The sequence below is a fragment of the Calypte anna genome, chromosome 2 (assembly GCF_003957555.1).
Source record: "Calypte anna isolate BGI_N300 chromosome 2, bCalAnn1_v1.p, whole genome shotgun sequence".
NCBI classification, from domain to species: domain Eukaryota; kingdom Metazoa; phylum Chordata; class Aves; order Apodiformes; family Trochilidae; genus Calypte; species Calypte anna.
The window spans coordinates 42,929,223-42,943,854 of NC_044245.1; the positions used below are offsets into that span (position 1 = coordinate 42,929,223).

General features: G+C 42.6%; 1 protein-coding gene across 1 annotated transcript; it reads left to right on the forward strand.

Moving 5' to 3' along the window:
- The first annotated feature begins 4,363 nt into the window (after positions 1-4,363).
- Positions 4,364-14,375, forward strand: GGCT (gamma-glutamylcyclotransferase). The gene is made up of 4 exons (XM_008504411.2): positions 4,364-4,574; positions 7,986-8,131; positions 10,851-10,986; positions 12,917-14,375. The coding sequence occupies exons 1-4, from the start codon at positions 4,422-4,424 to the stop codon at positions 13,064-13,066; spliced, it is 585 nt and encodes a 194-aa protein (XP_008502633.2). The 5' UTR covers positions 4,364-4,421; the 3' UTR covers positions 13,067-14,375.
- Positions 14,376-14,632: the final 257 nt, after the last annotated feature.

Genomic DNA, 14,632 nt, shown 5'->3' on the forward strand with positions numbered 1-14,632 from the left:
ATCACATACATTGTGCCCCTCCAAAAGTCAGAAGGAGCTCAGGCAGAAAGAAGTCTGTCACAGTCTGCCTGGACAGACCTGGGCTTCTGGAGGTACAAACAAAAGCAAGACATAGATACACACCCTCCTCTTTTCACTATCCGGTCTGGATGAGGGATTCACATGGCTCTCCTTTTTCTGTGCCACTTCCTCCACCCCAAACCAGCACACACCAGGCAGTGACATCTCAGGACCTTGCTGAGCAGCAACCAGAGAGAGCTCAGGGCTGCCTCAAGGAAGGGCTCAAAACTCACTTTGGCACATGCCAGAGCCAAAAAAGAAGGCAGGTGCTTACATGCCTTCTTTAATAGCTTATATCACAGCCACTTTAATAGCTTATATCTCCTGAATGACTGCACATGCTATTTGCAGAAACATGCAAAAACAGAACTGCAAAATGAACAATGGATGATATTACTCAGGTCAATGGGGTTAGGAGCCCTTTGGGCTGGTGGGTTTTCTGTCAGGCAGGGCAGGTAAAGATGCTGGGTTTCTGCAGGACATCATGGTCCATGTTTTGTAGGGAAGGAACAAGCACTGTAACACCATGAGACATTGTAAAATCATTTGCATTCATTTGCATGAATATGAAATCTCTGCAGACCCCCAGACCTGGCACACGGTATTAAGAAGCTACCACCAGCTGTAGCCATCTTGCAGCAAAAAAGGTATAATTTAAATGAAATACTAATTGCAGAGCACATCCCACTAGGGCTCCTCAGGGAGGAGAGAAAAGCTGCGAGGAGGACTGCAGACACAATTCATTTGCATCAACTACCCTCATTATTCCTCCAGGCTCTCTCTTTTTTTTTTTTTTTTTTTTTTTTTTTTTTAATAAAGTATTAACTAAAGCTCACACTGTGACAACCATGGGGCAGAGAGGGAGTGATGGGGAAGCACACTGAGTGACTGGCAGATATTTCAGCAGGTTTAGCTTATCCCACTGTATCTTTTTTTTTTTCCTAATTCCTAAATTTTTCATAATTTCCTTTTTTTCCCCACCTAAATCCTAAGTAGGGTGTGTTCAGGAAAATATTGCCTCTAGGGGTAAAAACCTGATGGAAACAAATTCCTGCTTTCTTTACATAAATAACTCTGTTGACAATGCACAGATGGCTGTGGATATCGAGAGCTTTCTCCCATGTTTGGAAAGCTCCCAAATAGAAGGTGTATTCCTGACTGCTTACTCTGCATAGGTTTTGTAGTCACATCCAAGGGGAAACAATGCCTCCAATTTGTTTGGGGCTTCAAACAGGTTAACACAGGTCTCATGTCAGCTGCTCTGGAGATAACCTGAAACTCCAGAACTAATTTAACTTCTAGGAAAACAGGGTTTTCATTTAACAACTTCTGCAGGAGAGTTAACTGTCACCTGGAAAGGTCATGAACCAGCAGAAGTGTGAAATCTAGTAATTTCAGTAAAACCCCACATACTTATACTTAAATTGCTACAGGAAAGGTCCTCCCAGCCTCTGCCCTCTTTTTGCAACTGGAAACCTGCTTTCAAAGCCAGGTCTGCCCCCAGTGCTCAAATATTTCTCTGAGCACATGCTGCCATTTGGCCATGGTTTGGTTTGCACATCAGCAGAAAGACTTGAAAAGCCTTGAAAAAGACTTGAATATCTCCAGACCCTCCAGACCAGAATGGCTTCCCTCCCATGCTGCCTCAGACTGACCACACTGCTGGAGCTTTCTATCCCTTTTCTGGCTCATAGGAGAAGTATGTTTCTTCTATCTCAAGCCTGAGAGCATGAAAACAAAGAGCATTCTAAGTTCTGCCACCTCATGGTGCTATGGTGAGAAGCTACAGGCAATGAAGGGGTTGACTCCTCCTAATGGGCATGAATGCTGGCCTTTGCATCTTTGGATTAGCAATGCACACCTAGTTTTTTTCTAACAGTAGGTTTCAGAGTTAACATTCCCTCTTTAAAGTATGATTTGTGCTTTCTGCATACTCAGGAGACCTCATTTCTATGAGCTCTTCAGTAGATAGTGGCCATCTGACTGTCCGCTGGCTCATAGCACACTGTGCATGTTTGGGTGCTCCATCATTTATATTTTAAACAAAGGCTTTAATTTTAAAAAAAGTCTCAATAGAAGCTGTTGGGAGCAGAGGTTGGCATTTTCCAGATAGTTTAAAACCAAAGCTTTCTGTGACACTGACCCTTACCATCAATGTTGGCCCTTCCAATCCAACTCACACAACTATCACCCTCATGAATAGTTGAGAGGCTCAGTGAGCTGTTTCCAAGTGGCTGTGGGCCATGCTGGGGAAGAAATGAGCTTCAGAAGTGCAAATTGATTGACTCAATTCAATTAAAACTTAATCTAAACACCATCAATCTAGTTTTCACTTCAATAGCATTTGAATTGGCATTATGCCATATCTAGAATAGGTAAAATCAAATTACACCACACACACCAAAATCACATTCCTGGAAACAGTGACTACTGTTCCTTGGTCATAGAACAGGCTTGGCACAAAAGAATTAAAATCTTGAGCTATTTAATTTGAAAATGCCTTTTGACTGATTAAATATTTAGAATTGCATGTGGCAGTGTTTTAAATTAATTCTTGTATTGTAAGTTTGACTGCAGTTTTGCTAATGAAGGATTTCACATGCAGAAACCCAGCTATCAGATCAGGAGTGCAGTCTCCTCATTTGTCAGTCACATGACTTTGTAACACTTAATTCTCAGTTTGAATAGCATGAGGTTTAGGGGTTTCTCCTTGTTCAAAATATATGTGTTCTCTGAAAGAAAAAATGTGAACTGTTGTTGAAACTCTGAATGTTGAGAAAAAAATGGCATGAAATCCGAGTCTGCCCACACTTGTGTTGGGAAAATGAGAGCGGGGATTCCAATGGATTGCTGTACACATCATTAAATGAAGGAGATGCTTCACCTCTCCTGCTTTCTTCTTTCCCCTCCATATTGCACGGGTGAGGATGTGCCCAGGGGGCAGGCACCAGCTGCCTCCCCTCAGGGAACTGATGTGCTGAGGGCTCCTGTAGCAGCAGTAATGAATGGTGCCTCATCATTGCTATGCTATTGCTAATCACAGCCTTCCCTGGTTATTTTGTATTATATGTATAGATATGTGCATAATGCCTCAACAGCCTATGCTTAGGGATAGTCAGTGGTAAGGCTTCCTCCTGTCCCATTCAAGCATCTCTAATGTCAGGGAAAGAAAGGAATTGTCTGTGTGGGCCTGCAGTTCTGCCTGCCCACACCTTCATGCCTTTAGCCTTGTATATTTCCAGCTTATGCTGCTCTGAGAGCCCCCAGCTAGGACAAAAGGCACCATTTTACTTCCCATGGAATATACCTAAATTCTGGCACTGTTTACTTTTCTCTCAGATGAAACCAGGAGGCTTGTGAGTAAAATGCATCAGCTTGAGTTTAGCAGTGGGACTCCAACGCTCCTCGTTTTAGTACAAGGAGCCATGTGCTCTCCCCTCAGAGGGTTCATTTCTAGCGGGAGCGGCTGAAGCACTGATGTGTTGTCCTGGTTTTGCTAGGACAGAATTCTAGAGTAACTTTTATGTTGAGAGAAATTGTCATTTAGAGAGATTCTGCAGAGTCCAATCCTGTGAGAAGGAGGTAAGAGGCTCTGGTGTGCAGGTTCCTGTAGTCACCAAGGTCAAGGTCTGTTTTGAACCATGCAGGTGCAGTGGGCCAGGAGGGGTGAAGCCCAGGACGGTCAAAGTATTCCATACCATAAACATTACCCTCACTATAAATCGGCAAGTTTGAAGAGATGTTTTGGGGCTTTTACCGTGGCTGCCTTCCCAAGTAGGTCCTGTCTGTCTTGAGCATCCCATGCCTGAGGGCTTCTCCTCCTCCTGCTGAGACCTTCGCATTCTAGCTGGAGCTGCGGTGCTCAGTGTTGGCACACAGTATTCCCTGCATCCCCTGAGGACACAGCTCACGGCTGCTGCAGCCGAGTGTGACTTTGTGTCTTACATTAGCACCGGCGTTCGCATCAGTTTATTATTCTTACTGCAGCGGCGTTAAAATTAGGTTCATCATTGTGACTTTATTAAATCTGTTTTAATTTCAACCACGGGTCTCCCCATCCTTTCCCCATCTACCCCTCTCGAGTGGGCTCTATTCCAACCCCGACCCATGCCCACCGCTCCCGCTCCCACCCGCCTATAGACCCCAGATGCCCCCATCCCGCATTACGCGCGCCCAACGCGTCACCCCTGCACCGCTTCTACGTCACAGCGCCGCTGCATGACGTATGCAGTCGCGATAGGGGGACACGGAGGCCCCGCCCAGGCAGCTGCCACCGGGCGGGGAGCGCGGGGAGGCGGGAGAGGGGGGGGGCAGGGCCTTAAAGGGACCGTGCCGGGTCAGGTCGGGCCGGGTGTGAGCCGATGGAGCCGGGCAGCGGGACGGAGCCGGGTAGCGGCGGCAATAGCAGCGACAGCAGCTGGTTCCTGTACTACGCGTACGGCAGCAACCTGCTGCGGGAGCGGCTGCTGCTGAGCAACCCCTCGGCCGTGCTGTGCGCCCTGGCGCGCTTGCAGGTGCGTGCGGAAGGGAGAGAAGCGAAACGGGGCCCCTGGAAGCCTTTCCTGCCCCGGCGTGAGCCGCCTCTGGGCTCCGTTCTGCTGCCCGGTGTTGCGTGGTGGCCCGTCCGTCCCGAGAGTAACCGGGGAGGCTGCAACGTGGCTCAGGCGGGGGGCTGGGGAGGGTGACCCATCACCTCTGAGGTGGCGGCAGGGGCTGCTGGCACCCGGTACATGCCCTCGGCACAGTGTTGTGTGGGTGTTATCTTACTGGGGGTAACCAAGACCCACCTTCACATGCCCCCTCGGCATAAGGCGTTACGAATGTGAAAAAGTAGATAGAGAGTAAGGAGCAGGTGCAGTTGGGCTTATGGGACAAGTTTCTGGCTGTTGGAAAAGGATTCTGTGTCACTGAACAAATCAGAACATTTTTTCCCTTCCCCCTCCCCTCCTTGGCCACGCTGGTTACAAGTGAGGGGCCCTGTCCGTGTCAGGTGGGATGCAGGCGTTCACCCAGCGCTGCTGTGGGCACCTTCCTTAGCCCTGGCAGTTCTCCTCCTGCCTGAGGTTATTAAATGCTAATTTATCAGTGTGGCTGTAATGTAGGCTTGGAAACCCCAGCTCGTGGTCATTAAGCTGCATAAGGATCCTTGGAGGAGGAAAACATTGATTACTACCACTTAAGTCTGACTTGAAGGTTCCCTTGGGGTAACTGGCAGGAAATGATCTACGTTAGAGCATAGGAAGGAGTTCCGAAGACTTGTAATTAATAAACTCTCTATAGTCAGATAGTTGGTGTCTCATGGGACTAACCACCTGTCAACTGAGGCCTGTCCTGGTAAAGTGTGAGGGGTTTAGGATTACCACTGTGGAGCTAAACATTACAGGAGCCCAGCACCTTGCTGGTTCAGACCTTGGAGGTGAGGAGGAAAGCAGTTGTGTTGTGCACTTCTCGTTGACTAAAAGAAAGCTCAGCGCTTCAGCTCTCCTGGATTCCAAGTAGATAATTCGGGTTACCCAGTGAGCATCTCCTGCCATGCTGCAGGTCAGCTGCTCCAGAGCTAGCAGTCAGAAGCAACCTTTCCTAGCCCACCTCTGACCTGCTGCTGTGCTCCCTGCTAACACTGGGTGGTTTCACTGCATTCCGTCAGGCTGCAAAATCACTGGAGCACACAGAGGCTGGAGCTGATTTCTGTCAATTGCTGTATGGATAGTTGGCTTAAAAAAAAACAAAAAAACAACAAACAAAAAACAAAGCAACAAAAAAAAACCATAGCCTGTGGACATGAGTACTTCAGGTGTTAGACTGGAATATTGAGTTTGCTTCCCTGTTTTTCTTTTTTTAATACTTTGTTAATCTTCAACCAAAATCTCCCAGAAGTGGGATGTGTAACAAGCACAGGAAGGATGTTATACTGATACTTGGAAAAAGGGCCAAAGACCAAGCACTTGACCAGAGAAGGTATCCCGTGTCTTTTTTTCCCCTCTGCCTTCCAGTGCCCCCTACAGCTGCCCACGTGGTGCAAGGTTGGGTTTCCTGCTTCCAGAACCAGAGCTAACCTTGCTATTTCTACATCATCTCTTTTGACCCTCTTGAGTGGTACCTGATGGTCTGTACCTTCTTGCAATTATTCAGTGCAGGTTAAATCCAAGAAAATATAACTAGAGGCCTATGGCAGGGGATTGGGACTAAGGTCCCTTTCAACCCAAACCATTCTGTCATTCTGTGGATAAAATAAAAACAGGCACTTTTTTGTTATTATTGGACTCCTGTAAGTGTACAGGAATATTTCCACGTGGCTGCCCTATGAGAACCTGTCCACATCTGTAGCTTCAGTCTGTGACTTGACTGGACTTGTGTGCAAATTATTAAGGCTTGAATGCAGAGTCTAGTCCAGAGTCTTCCTCGCACAATAATCCAGTGATCCAAACATCACAAAGCCAATTTGCAGCAGTTTGTTGGGTGGTTGATGAATGAATGTGTCTAAGTGAACCTTTTTCTAGTGAAATTAGTTTAATGGGGGACATTTTATAAAAAAGGAAGATTATTCTATTGATGCAATAACCAGTATGGCTTTGCCAGGCTGGTGGTTATCTCCTCCATACAGACACACACAAAAAAAAATTTAGATCAGTATTCTGATCAGTGCTGTCTGTCTGTGTGTAAACCTCCAAGTGCTCAGTTTTTGACAACTTCTTCCAATACCTACTAGGACAAATTACAAAGGACAAAGCTAATGTATATCAGAAAGTGAATATTAATATGTACAAACACATTTCAAATAAAAATTACAGCTTGAAGAAGGTACTCATGAAAAATAAGCAAAGCTGTGGGGTTTTATAGGTTTGGATTGTTTTGGGTTTTTTTTATTTCTGTCTTTTATACTTTTTACCTTTGCCACATTTTGTAGTGGTTAAGCAGGTAGTCTTCCCTACAGCTGTGCCAGGGAAAGGTCCACAAATTGGCTGACAAGTAGGAGAGAAAACTGAGTGTGTAGAGTCAGATAGAAAATTACACTGGAAAAATGCAAGAACCTATTATTCTCTTTTGCTTATAAAATAATTTTATATTGCTTAGAAGAAAAAGATTTTACTTTTAAAAGAGTGTAACTTGCGGAACCTGGATTAGCTCATGCAAGGAGTCATTCACCTTGACTTTAAAATACTATTTGAATGCTGAGATGGCACAAAACACTGAAAAATATGAAAAATACAGAGGATGGTATTTTGTAATTGGGCAGTGTTATGAGTGCATGAGGACAAGACTCAAAACTCACCATCTTCTAGGCTTCTTTACCCCTAGTATTTTCCTGGGCCTTGCATTTATGTTTTAGAACAGCCCCAAAAGCTGTAAAGGAGTGAGCAGCAGGTAGGCATATCTTTTGAGGAACGAGAAAAAGGCAGTATTCATTTCCCTCCTTCACAGTGCATCTCAGCCAAGGGCCCTTCAGATTGTCCAAAGGGAAGTACATCAGCAATCCTGTCACTGCCAGCTCAGATGAAAGTCAAGCTGACATTTCTCCAGCACTCCTATGCTCACTGCAGAACTGGGCATGTGTGCTACTCTTGAAAAAAGGGTTACCCTTGCTGTTCTCTCACCACTAGAAAGTGTTAGCTGGCATTTAGGGTAGGCTGCTAAGGTGTTTGGATGTTGATCCAGGTCTCCACAAACCAAGGTTTACCAGTCGTGCTCTCTGCTGGACCTTTCTTCCCTTTGTCTCAAGGCTGCTGTTTCTCATGGAGTGGTGGAAAAGACTGACTTGAGCCCCTCCTAAGGTGGAAGCTGGATCAGAATCCACCTACCTGTTCCTCCTTTTTTTTTGACTATACTGACTACTTGAAGACTTTGCTTTATCTGCCCTTTTTATGTCAAGAATAGCCAACAGCTCTTACATGGAAATTTATTCTCTGTATTGGTTTAATTTGCAGGATTTTAAGCTCGAGTTTGGCCACCATCAAGGCAAGACAAATTCTGTCTGGCATGGAGGTACAGCTACCATTGCTCAGAGCCCTGGAGACGAAGTATGGGGAATTGTGTGGAAAATGAGCACTAGCAATTTAAGTTCATTGGATAAGTAGGTGACTTAACTTTTGCTATCTTCTACTATTTTAGAGAGCAATTGAAAAATAGTAGTCAATTTTTTATAAAGATCTTTGTGGAAGCTCTTATGTTGGAATCTAGATGCAGTGGATTTTAATATGTGAATTTCATGACACAGTACATATATTGACATCTAACATGTTTGTGATTAAAATGGTTTTGTTTTCAAACTAAAGCTGTTTAGAGATATTTTAATAAGATGTGGACCTTGATTTAGACCTGTTGCATTGGTCATTTTCCTTTTTTTAAAACCACTGTCTTTGCAAAGTCCTGTTCATTAAATTAGGCTAAACTATGTCCTGCAACACTTTTCCTATTGCTTTAGGGAGAGATTCCTTTGCCACATCAATTTGTCTCTATATATCTGTAGATTCCAGTTGTAGTGGAAATGGAAAAAATGAGAACAAGACTTTGTAGAAGAGGAGGAGATCTTTAAAAAAAGCAAATTAGGCTTTTGCAGGGGTTATTTTGTATGCCTTCTCTTCTAAGGACTCAAACTTTTGCAAGATTGAGGTGGATCCAAGTAGGGAGCTGGGGTGGCTTTGTTTCTCCCTTTGAATGGGAGAGAGGCTGCCTGCATTGTTAAAATACATGTGTGTCCTGCCTGTGCCTGATAATTAAGACAAGTTTAAGGCAACCTGAGCAAGGCATTCCAGACCTTCACCTCCAGCCTGAAGTCTGGAGGACCACCTGAGTAAACAAATCAAGGAGTAGCATAACTTTCTGCAGGGTCCAAGGCAGGACATAGAACCTCATATTTCAGACTGTGGCTGGTGTTACGTGCTTACTGCAGCTTTCAGGATGTGCCTTCATGGTGCTTCTGGTACACAGGATTGTTTCTTTGGAGCAGTTCATCACTGTACATCAACTCCAGTAGAAAGCTGGGCTAGTGAGGCTAAGGAATCAGGGCATACTAGGCACACTGAAAGCATTATATTATTATAATTCTCCTGCCTGTGGTACTATTGGAATTTTGGTTATGACTGCACTGTGCTCTGTCGACATGTCCTCATAACCTTGGCCATGAAACTTGGAAGTCCCAACTTGCTTTTCATTTGCCTACAGCAAAGCTGAAGTGCAACAGAAACTGTTGGCCAAATTCTGTCAGCACATCATGGGAATGGGCACTCTCAGCACCCTCGAGTCCTGGTTGGGAGTTTCAGTCCCAAGCAGGAGGGCCTCTAGCTGGTAACACTTCTGGCTGGGGAGAGCTGCACATGTCCCTGCTTTTTCTCTTCAGTTCCCATTTTGTTTTTTTAAATACCACTTACCTCCTTTTTGCTGGCCTTTGCTGAAATCTTCTGATTTACCATGCTTTCCTATAGCATAAATATCAGAAGTGTAGAGATGCTGTCTGGAAGCATCTGCTTTGATAGTAACACTATGTTTCTCCCTATGGGGACAGCATTTTTTATTTTAACTGCTACAGGTGTTGTTTACATACTATAGAATTGCAGATCCCTGGCATTTGTTTTACAGGGGAGAAATTTAATGCTGGCTAAGATGCTAGAGGTTTGAGTTCTATGTGGTCACCAAAAACTCCAGGAAAGACACTAGTGTTAAATATTGCATTTTCCCAGCTGCCAGGAAGGTGGACTGGAAATGAAAGGAAACAGGATGTGTCCTTGGCTTTTATAATGCTGGGGTTGATAGTGTTCTTCTAAGAATTGCTCCTAACCAACTTGAAAGAGCTTATGTGTGTAACTGCTGAAGATCTTGAGATTCTTTGGCTGTGAGTAAGCAGATTCATTTGTAAGTGCTCAACCAAGTTATATTCTGAAAATTCCATGTATCAAGAGAAAAAAAAAAAAAGCACTTACAGAACATGGCCAGTGTTATGCATGTTAAATTATCTTAAATGCTATTAGATCTTTGAAGGAAGGATAAGTTGTCAAAATGATACTTTGATGAGCAGCGTTAAAACTCATATTATTACTAATCTCTAAAGCACATCTAAAGCTAATTGGGCTATAAAGTCTGACTTGTATTGCTTAAGCTTTGCATTTACTTCTTGCTGTTTCATCAGACTTTTAGTGGTAGCTAAATGCTAATGGTTAAAGACAACAAGTAGCCTTGGTTTTGAGTTTGGTTTTGGTTTCCTAAAAGAGCATGATTTTGCTAATAAATTCTTCAAAAAAATTTTTTTTGCTCTGATCTAGCTCTTTGAGGTACACATCTTGCACAAAGTGAAGGGTGTCTTGGATGATTCACTGGAATGTGTATTGTGAGAGTTTCCCCTTATTCAAATGTTACACAATGGGCAAGATAAAACTTTGGAATTGTTTTGTTATCTGAGCAGAAGATAATGCAAGATACCTGCCTGGCTCATTTATCCTGATAATCTTGGTTGTGTTTCTCTTGTAGAGTACCAGACTTGCACTGTAACTAATTCACAAGGAGTATTCTTTCTCCAGCTTTGCAGGTTAACCAATAGTCATCTTTCTTACAGAACTGAAATGACAAAAGTGAATGTCACTGCTTCTTTAGAAACCTATTTTTGCGTATGAAGCACAAGTTTGCACAAAAGCACCTGAATATGTTCTGCTTTATTAATTGGGTTGGGTTTTTTTAAGTCTTTACAGACATGTTCTGCCTTGAATTCTGTTGTAAGAAGTGCATGTATGTTTAATTGCACAGTTTGTTCAAAAGATGCATCAGTTAATTGGCATGAAAGGAATATATGTCCTTTACAGGCAAGAGGGTGTTGAAGCTGGCATTTATGTCCCCATAGAAGTTAATGTCCACACTCAAACAGGACAGGTGCTGACCTGTCGAAGCTATCAGATGGAGGACTATGTCTGTGGCCCCCCTTCCCCTCAGTATAAAAAGGTAGGTGTTGCATCTCTGATTTTGGAGGGAATGAACAGAAATATAGAATGCAGTACTTCTGTTTAATACATACTTTATTTACGGTGGATGAAAAGCAAGAGTAACTCCAATGTAAAGGTATAACTTAATGCTTGTGCAATGTAATAGTGTAATGATGGTTGCAGAAATCTGCTAGCTCTTAAAGGTCTAATAAATCGTTTTGGTTTGTATTGTTATGTCTTTTATGTGAAGCCTCTGTTTAACTTGTGAATTCATTATAACTGCAACAAGGATTTCTGAAGGATGTTGTTTACATATATGAAGTGATTCTCTGCTTGAAAAATTGATGCACTCCACTAAAAGGACAGAGGGTAGCTTCTGTGGGGAGAAAGCAGCACATGGCTTGTAGTCTCAAGCACATGGATTATCCCTGTTGTCTTATGAAGTATCTTGCTGTCATTTAATGCAGGAGCCCAACTGCCTGTTTTTACCAGATGCATCATCAGCATATCACAGGACTTCCAGCAACATTGCAGGGCACTGCAGCAGGGTTCCCACACTTGGATGGTTGGTGAGGCAGAAGTGTTTCACCACTGTTCTGCAACATGCTGGCTCTCTATAGAGGCAGATGATCCAGTCACACAGCAGGCCTGACTTGCTTAGCTTGTGAGATCTGATGCAGTCCTGTCCTCAGGTGGCATGACTGCATGTTTGGAGCTGTGCAGTTATTGGCAGCTGCAGATAGACATCCCTGTATTGTGGTGACATTTCCTACTGAGAGCAAAGAAACAGGGCTTGAGCTTGTTAAATCCCAAGAGTGCTCCCTGTGAATCCATTTCCAGCTGCTGCAAGACTTCTGAAGGGAAAGCTTGCTTAGAAAGCAGGCTCTTCTGCTTCACAAACCAATTCCCTGCCAACCTGCTTCCTGTCAAGACAGATCTTTAATCTTTAGGGCTTTTCAGTGAGTTAATACACAGTCTGCTGCTGTGTGTCAGCCCTCACTTAGCATGCTGTAAGAGCAGACTTCCAATACTGGCAACTTTATCTAGTTAAACATTCATTTTAGCTGTTGTCAAAGTCAATTATTAGTTCTCTGCTCTCTGCTCATCCCAGTTTTTATTTATTTAAGTTAACCAGGCAGGAGGGCTAAAAATTTAGTACAGGTGACTGCATTTGCACACAGTCATCTACATCCATCTACTGCTTTTGTACTTCCTATGGCACAGTTCATCCTCTCTGAACACCTCATCCTGGATTTTCCTGGCTGTTGGTTGCATGAAAGAGTATTTACAATATTATCATCTTTTAAAATCTGTGTTTATTTGTCTTCATTTCCATATGGGAACTGGTGTCTCTTTCAAGCCTAGGCTTCTAAGGCCTTCTCTTTTCTTCTTGCTGTGACTTATTTTCTGTTACTCAAATTTATTTTGTATATAGAAGGAAAGCTTCAGTACCATATTCTAAGGAATCTGTGCTTTTTCACTAAGCTAAGCATCTGTTTCTGTTGTTCCTATAACTTGTCTAGGTACTCACTGTTGTGCTTTGGATTGGAAATGCTTAGTTTAAAAATAAATTCAGTATGCTGTATCTCACTCAGAAGTGATTCCAAGGCTAGCTAAAGGCATAAAAAAAAAGTTACCTGGAAGAAAGAATAGAATAATTGAATAGCATCTTAATTGTGCAGCCTTGTGCACATTAGTAGCATTTCAGAATCTTGAAGGTATGCCTTGGTAGTTACAGACCTTTTAAGAGTAACTTTATTATGCTATTAACATCTTTGGTGGTCTTCAGAAGCCTTTGGCTACCTTAAGGTACAAATAGCATTATTTGGGATTAATTATCTTTATACCTTAAGTGGTTGTTCTTGTATGAGTAAATGTTTGGAGGGTTTTGTCTTTCCTAACACTATTAATGAAGAAACTTTTTTTTTCTTCCCTTCTTTTGATTATAGGTTATCTGCATGGGTGCAAAACAGAATGGCTTGCCAACTGACTATCGAAATAAATTAGAAGCTATTGAAACTAATAACTATGCAGGGCCAGTGCCAATCATGGAGAAGATTGAAGCTGCTATGAAAGCAAAGAAAATAAGTTCTGCATAGAATACCTCTGCATTTGCTTGCCTGTTCACCTTGATTTAGATACATCTCCTCACCATGCTGATCATCAGTTTCTCTATTTATCAAGAAAAGATGAGTTTGCTGTGTATCTACAGTAAACCATTAGACATAATTTGCAGTCTGAAGATATACTGACATTGGTAATTTCTTCATTTTGCATGTGTAGCTTCAGTACATGATGAATTTTCTGCAGATTTGGAAATTACCTTTTTGCAATTGTCATGCAGTGCTGCATGCAAATGTGTGCTTCATGTCCCTTCTTTTATACTTTTTTTAAAAGAAGACCATCTTCCTGGGTATTGGTATCTGTTGCCTTCTGATGAAAAAGGGCTGCAGGATCAGACCCTTTGTTTTTAAATATTGTATAAACAATTATCAAGAAGTTCAAAGATCTGTTACAGTGCAAAGTAGACTCAAAACTCTAAATCAAGACTCAACTTTTTTTTTCTACTGCCTCTCTTAAAATCGTTTAAAGCCCAACTTATCTGAAGCTATGGAGTTCCTGTTTATGTAGTTGGTAAAGAAGGTAGTGTAAGACTATTTTTTTTAATTCTTGCCATGTTTTTAAGTGTTTAAACCCAAAGGCAACCAGGGCCTGAAGGGCATTTACAAAGCGTCTCATTCAAAGTATAATGACCTCCTCCTTTCTGTGTCCAGTAATCATCACAGGTGAACCAGTTAGATATAGCCAACAGATTTTAAAGAATTAATTTTAGATAATTCTAAGGTTTTTAAAACTTTTTAACTGGTTTGTTGCTTATCTAGGCCTTGGTCTTATGTCCAGTGAGATCAGGAAGTCTCCTGTGAAGTCCAAGTGCGTTTGCTTTGTGGTTTGGTTTGGTTTTTGTCTATTAAACCGCAGGTGAATAAACTCTGCCTCCCAGCTTTGACAGTCTCCTGCAACACTGAAATATTGTGTATCATTTAGAATATTTATCTTTATGGTACTTGGCAACCCCCTTAGGTAGTCTGTGGGAGAAAAGGAGAGTTTGTCTACCTGGAAGATGTCAAACAAGAAAACTTTGGCTTATCTTCCCTAGGGTGTATATTTTTTGACTCTTGGTGAACAGAGGGGTGCAAAAGATGATTGCTGTCACTGTGTGAATGCTTAGGTAGACAAATGATGAAGTAACATACTTGTCTTCTCTCTATAACATTTATTTGTAAACTTCTGACAGGCTATAGGTGCTGTCCTGGTGCCATACATTCATTACCAGAGCTGGGCACTGTGACTGCAGTCTATTAGCACTGTCTAGTATGAAACTGAGTAAATAAAACGGTGATTACCAAACCTCTCCTGTCTCCATTCAATGTGTACTTAAGGAATATCAGTTCTGCTTATGTTAGCAAAAAGCTGGCAAGGTGGAAATGCAACTATTTCCAGATGAAAGGATGTGATTTCAGTATGAGGGCAAAACTGGGCACGAACATGCTCATCAGCATCACTTCTTTTACTTTACCCTCACGGGGCTCCTTGGGGCTCTTTGAACTTTTAAATAGGTATTTCACCCATTGTTGCAAGAAGAAAAGGGGAGATGATAGTCTTGA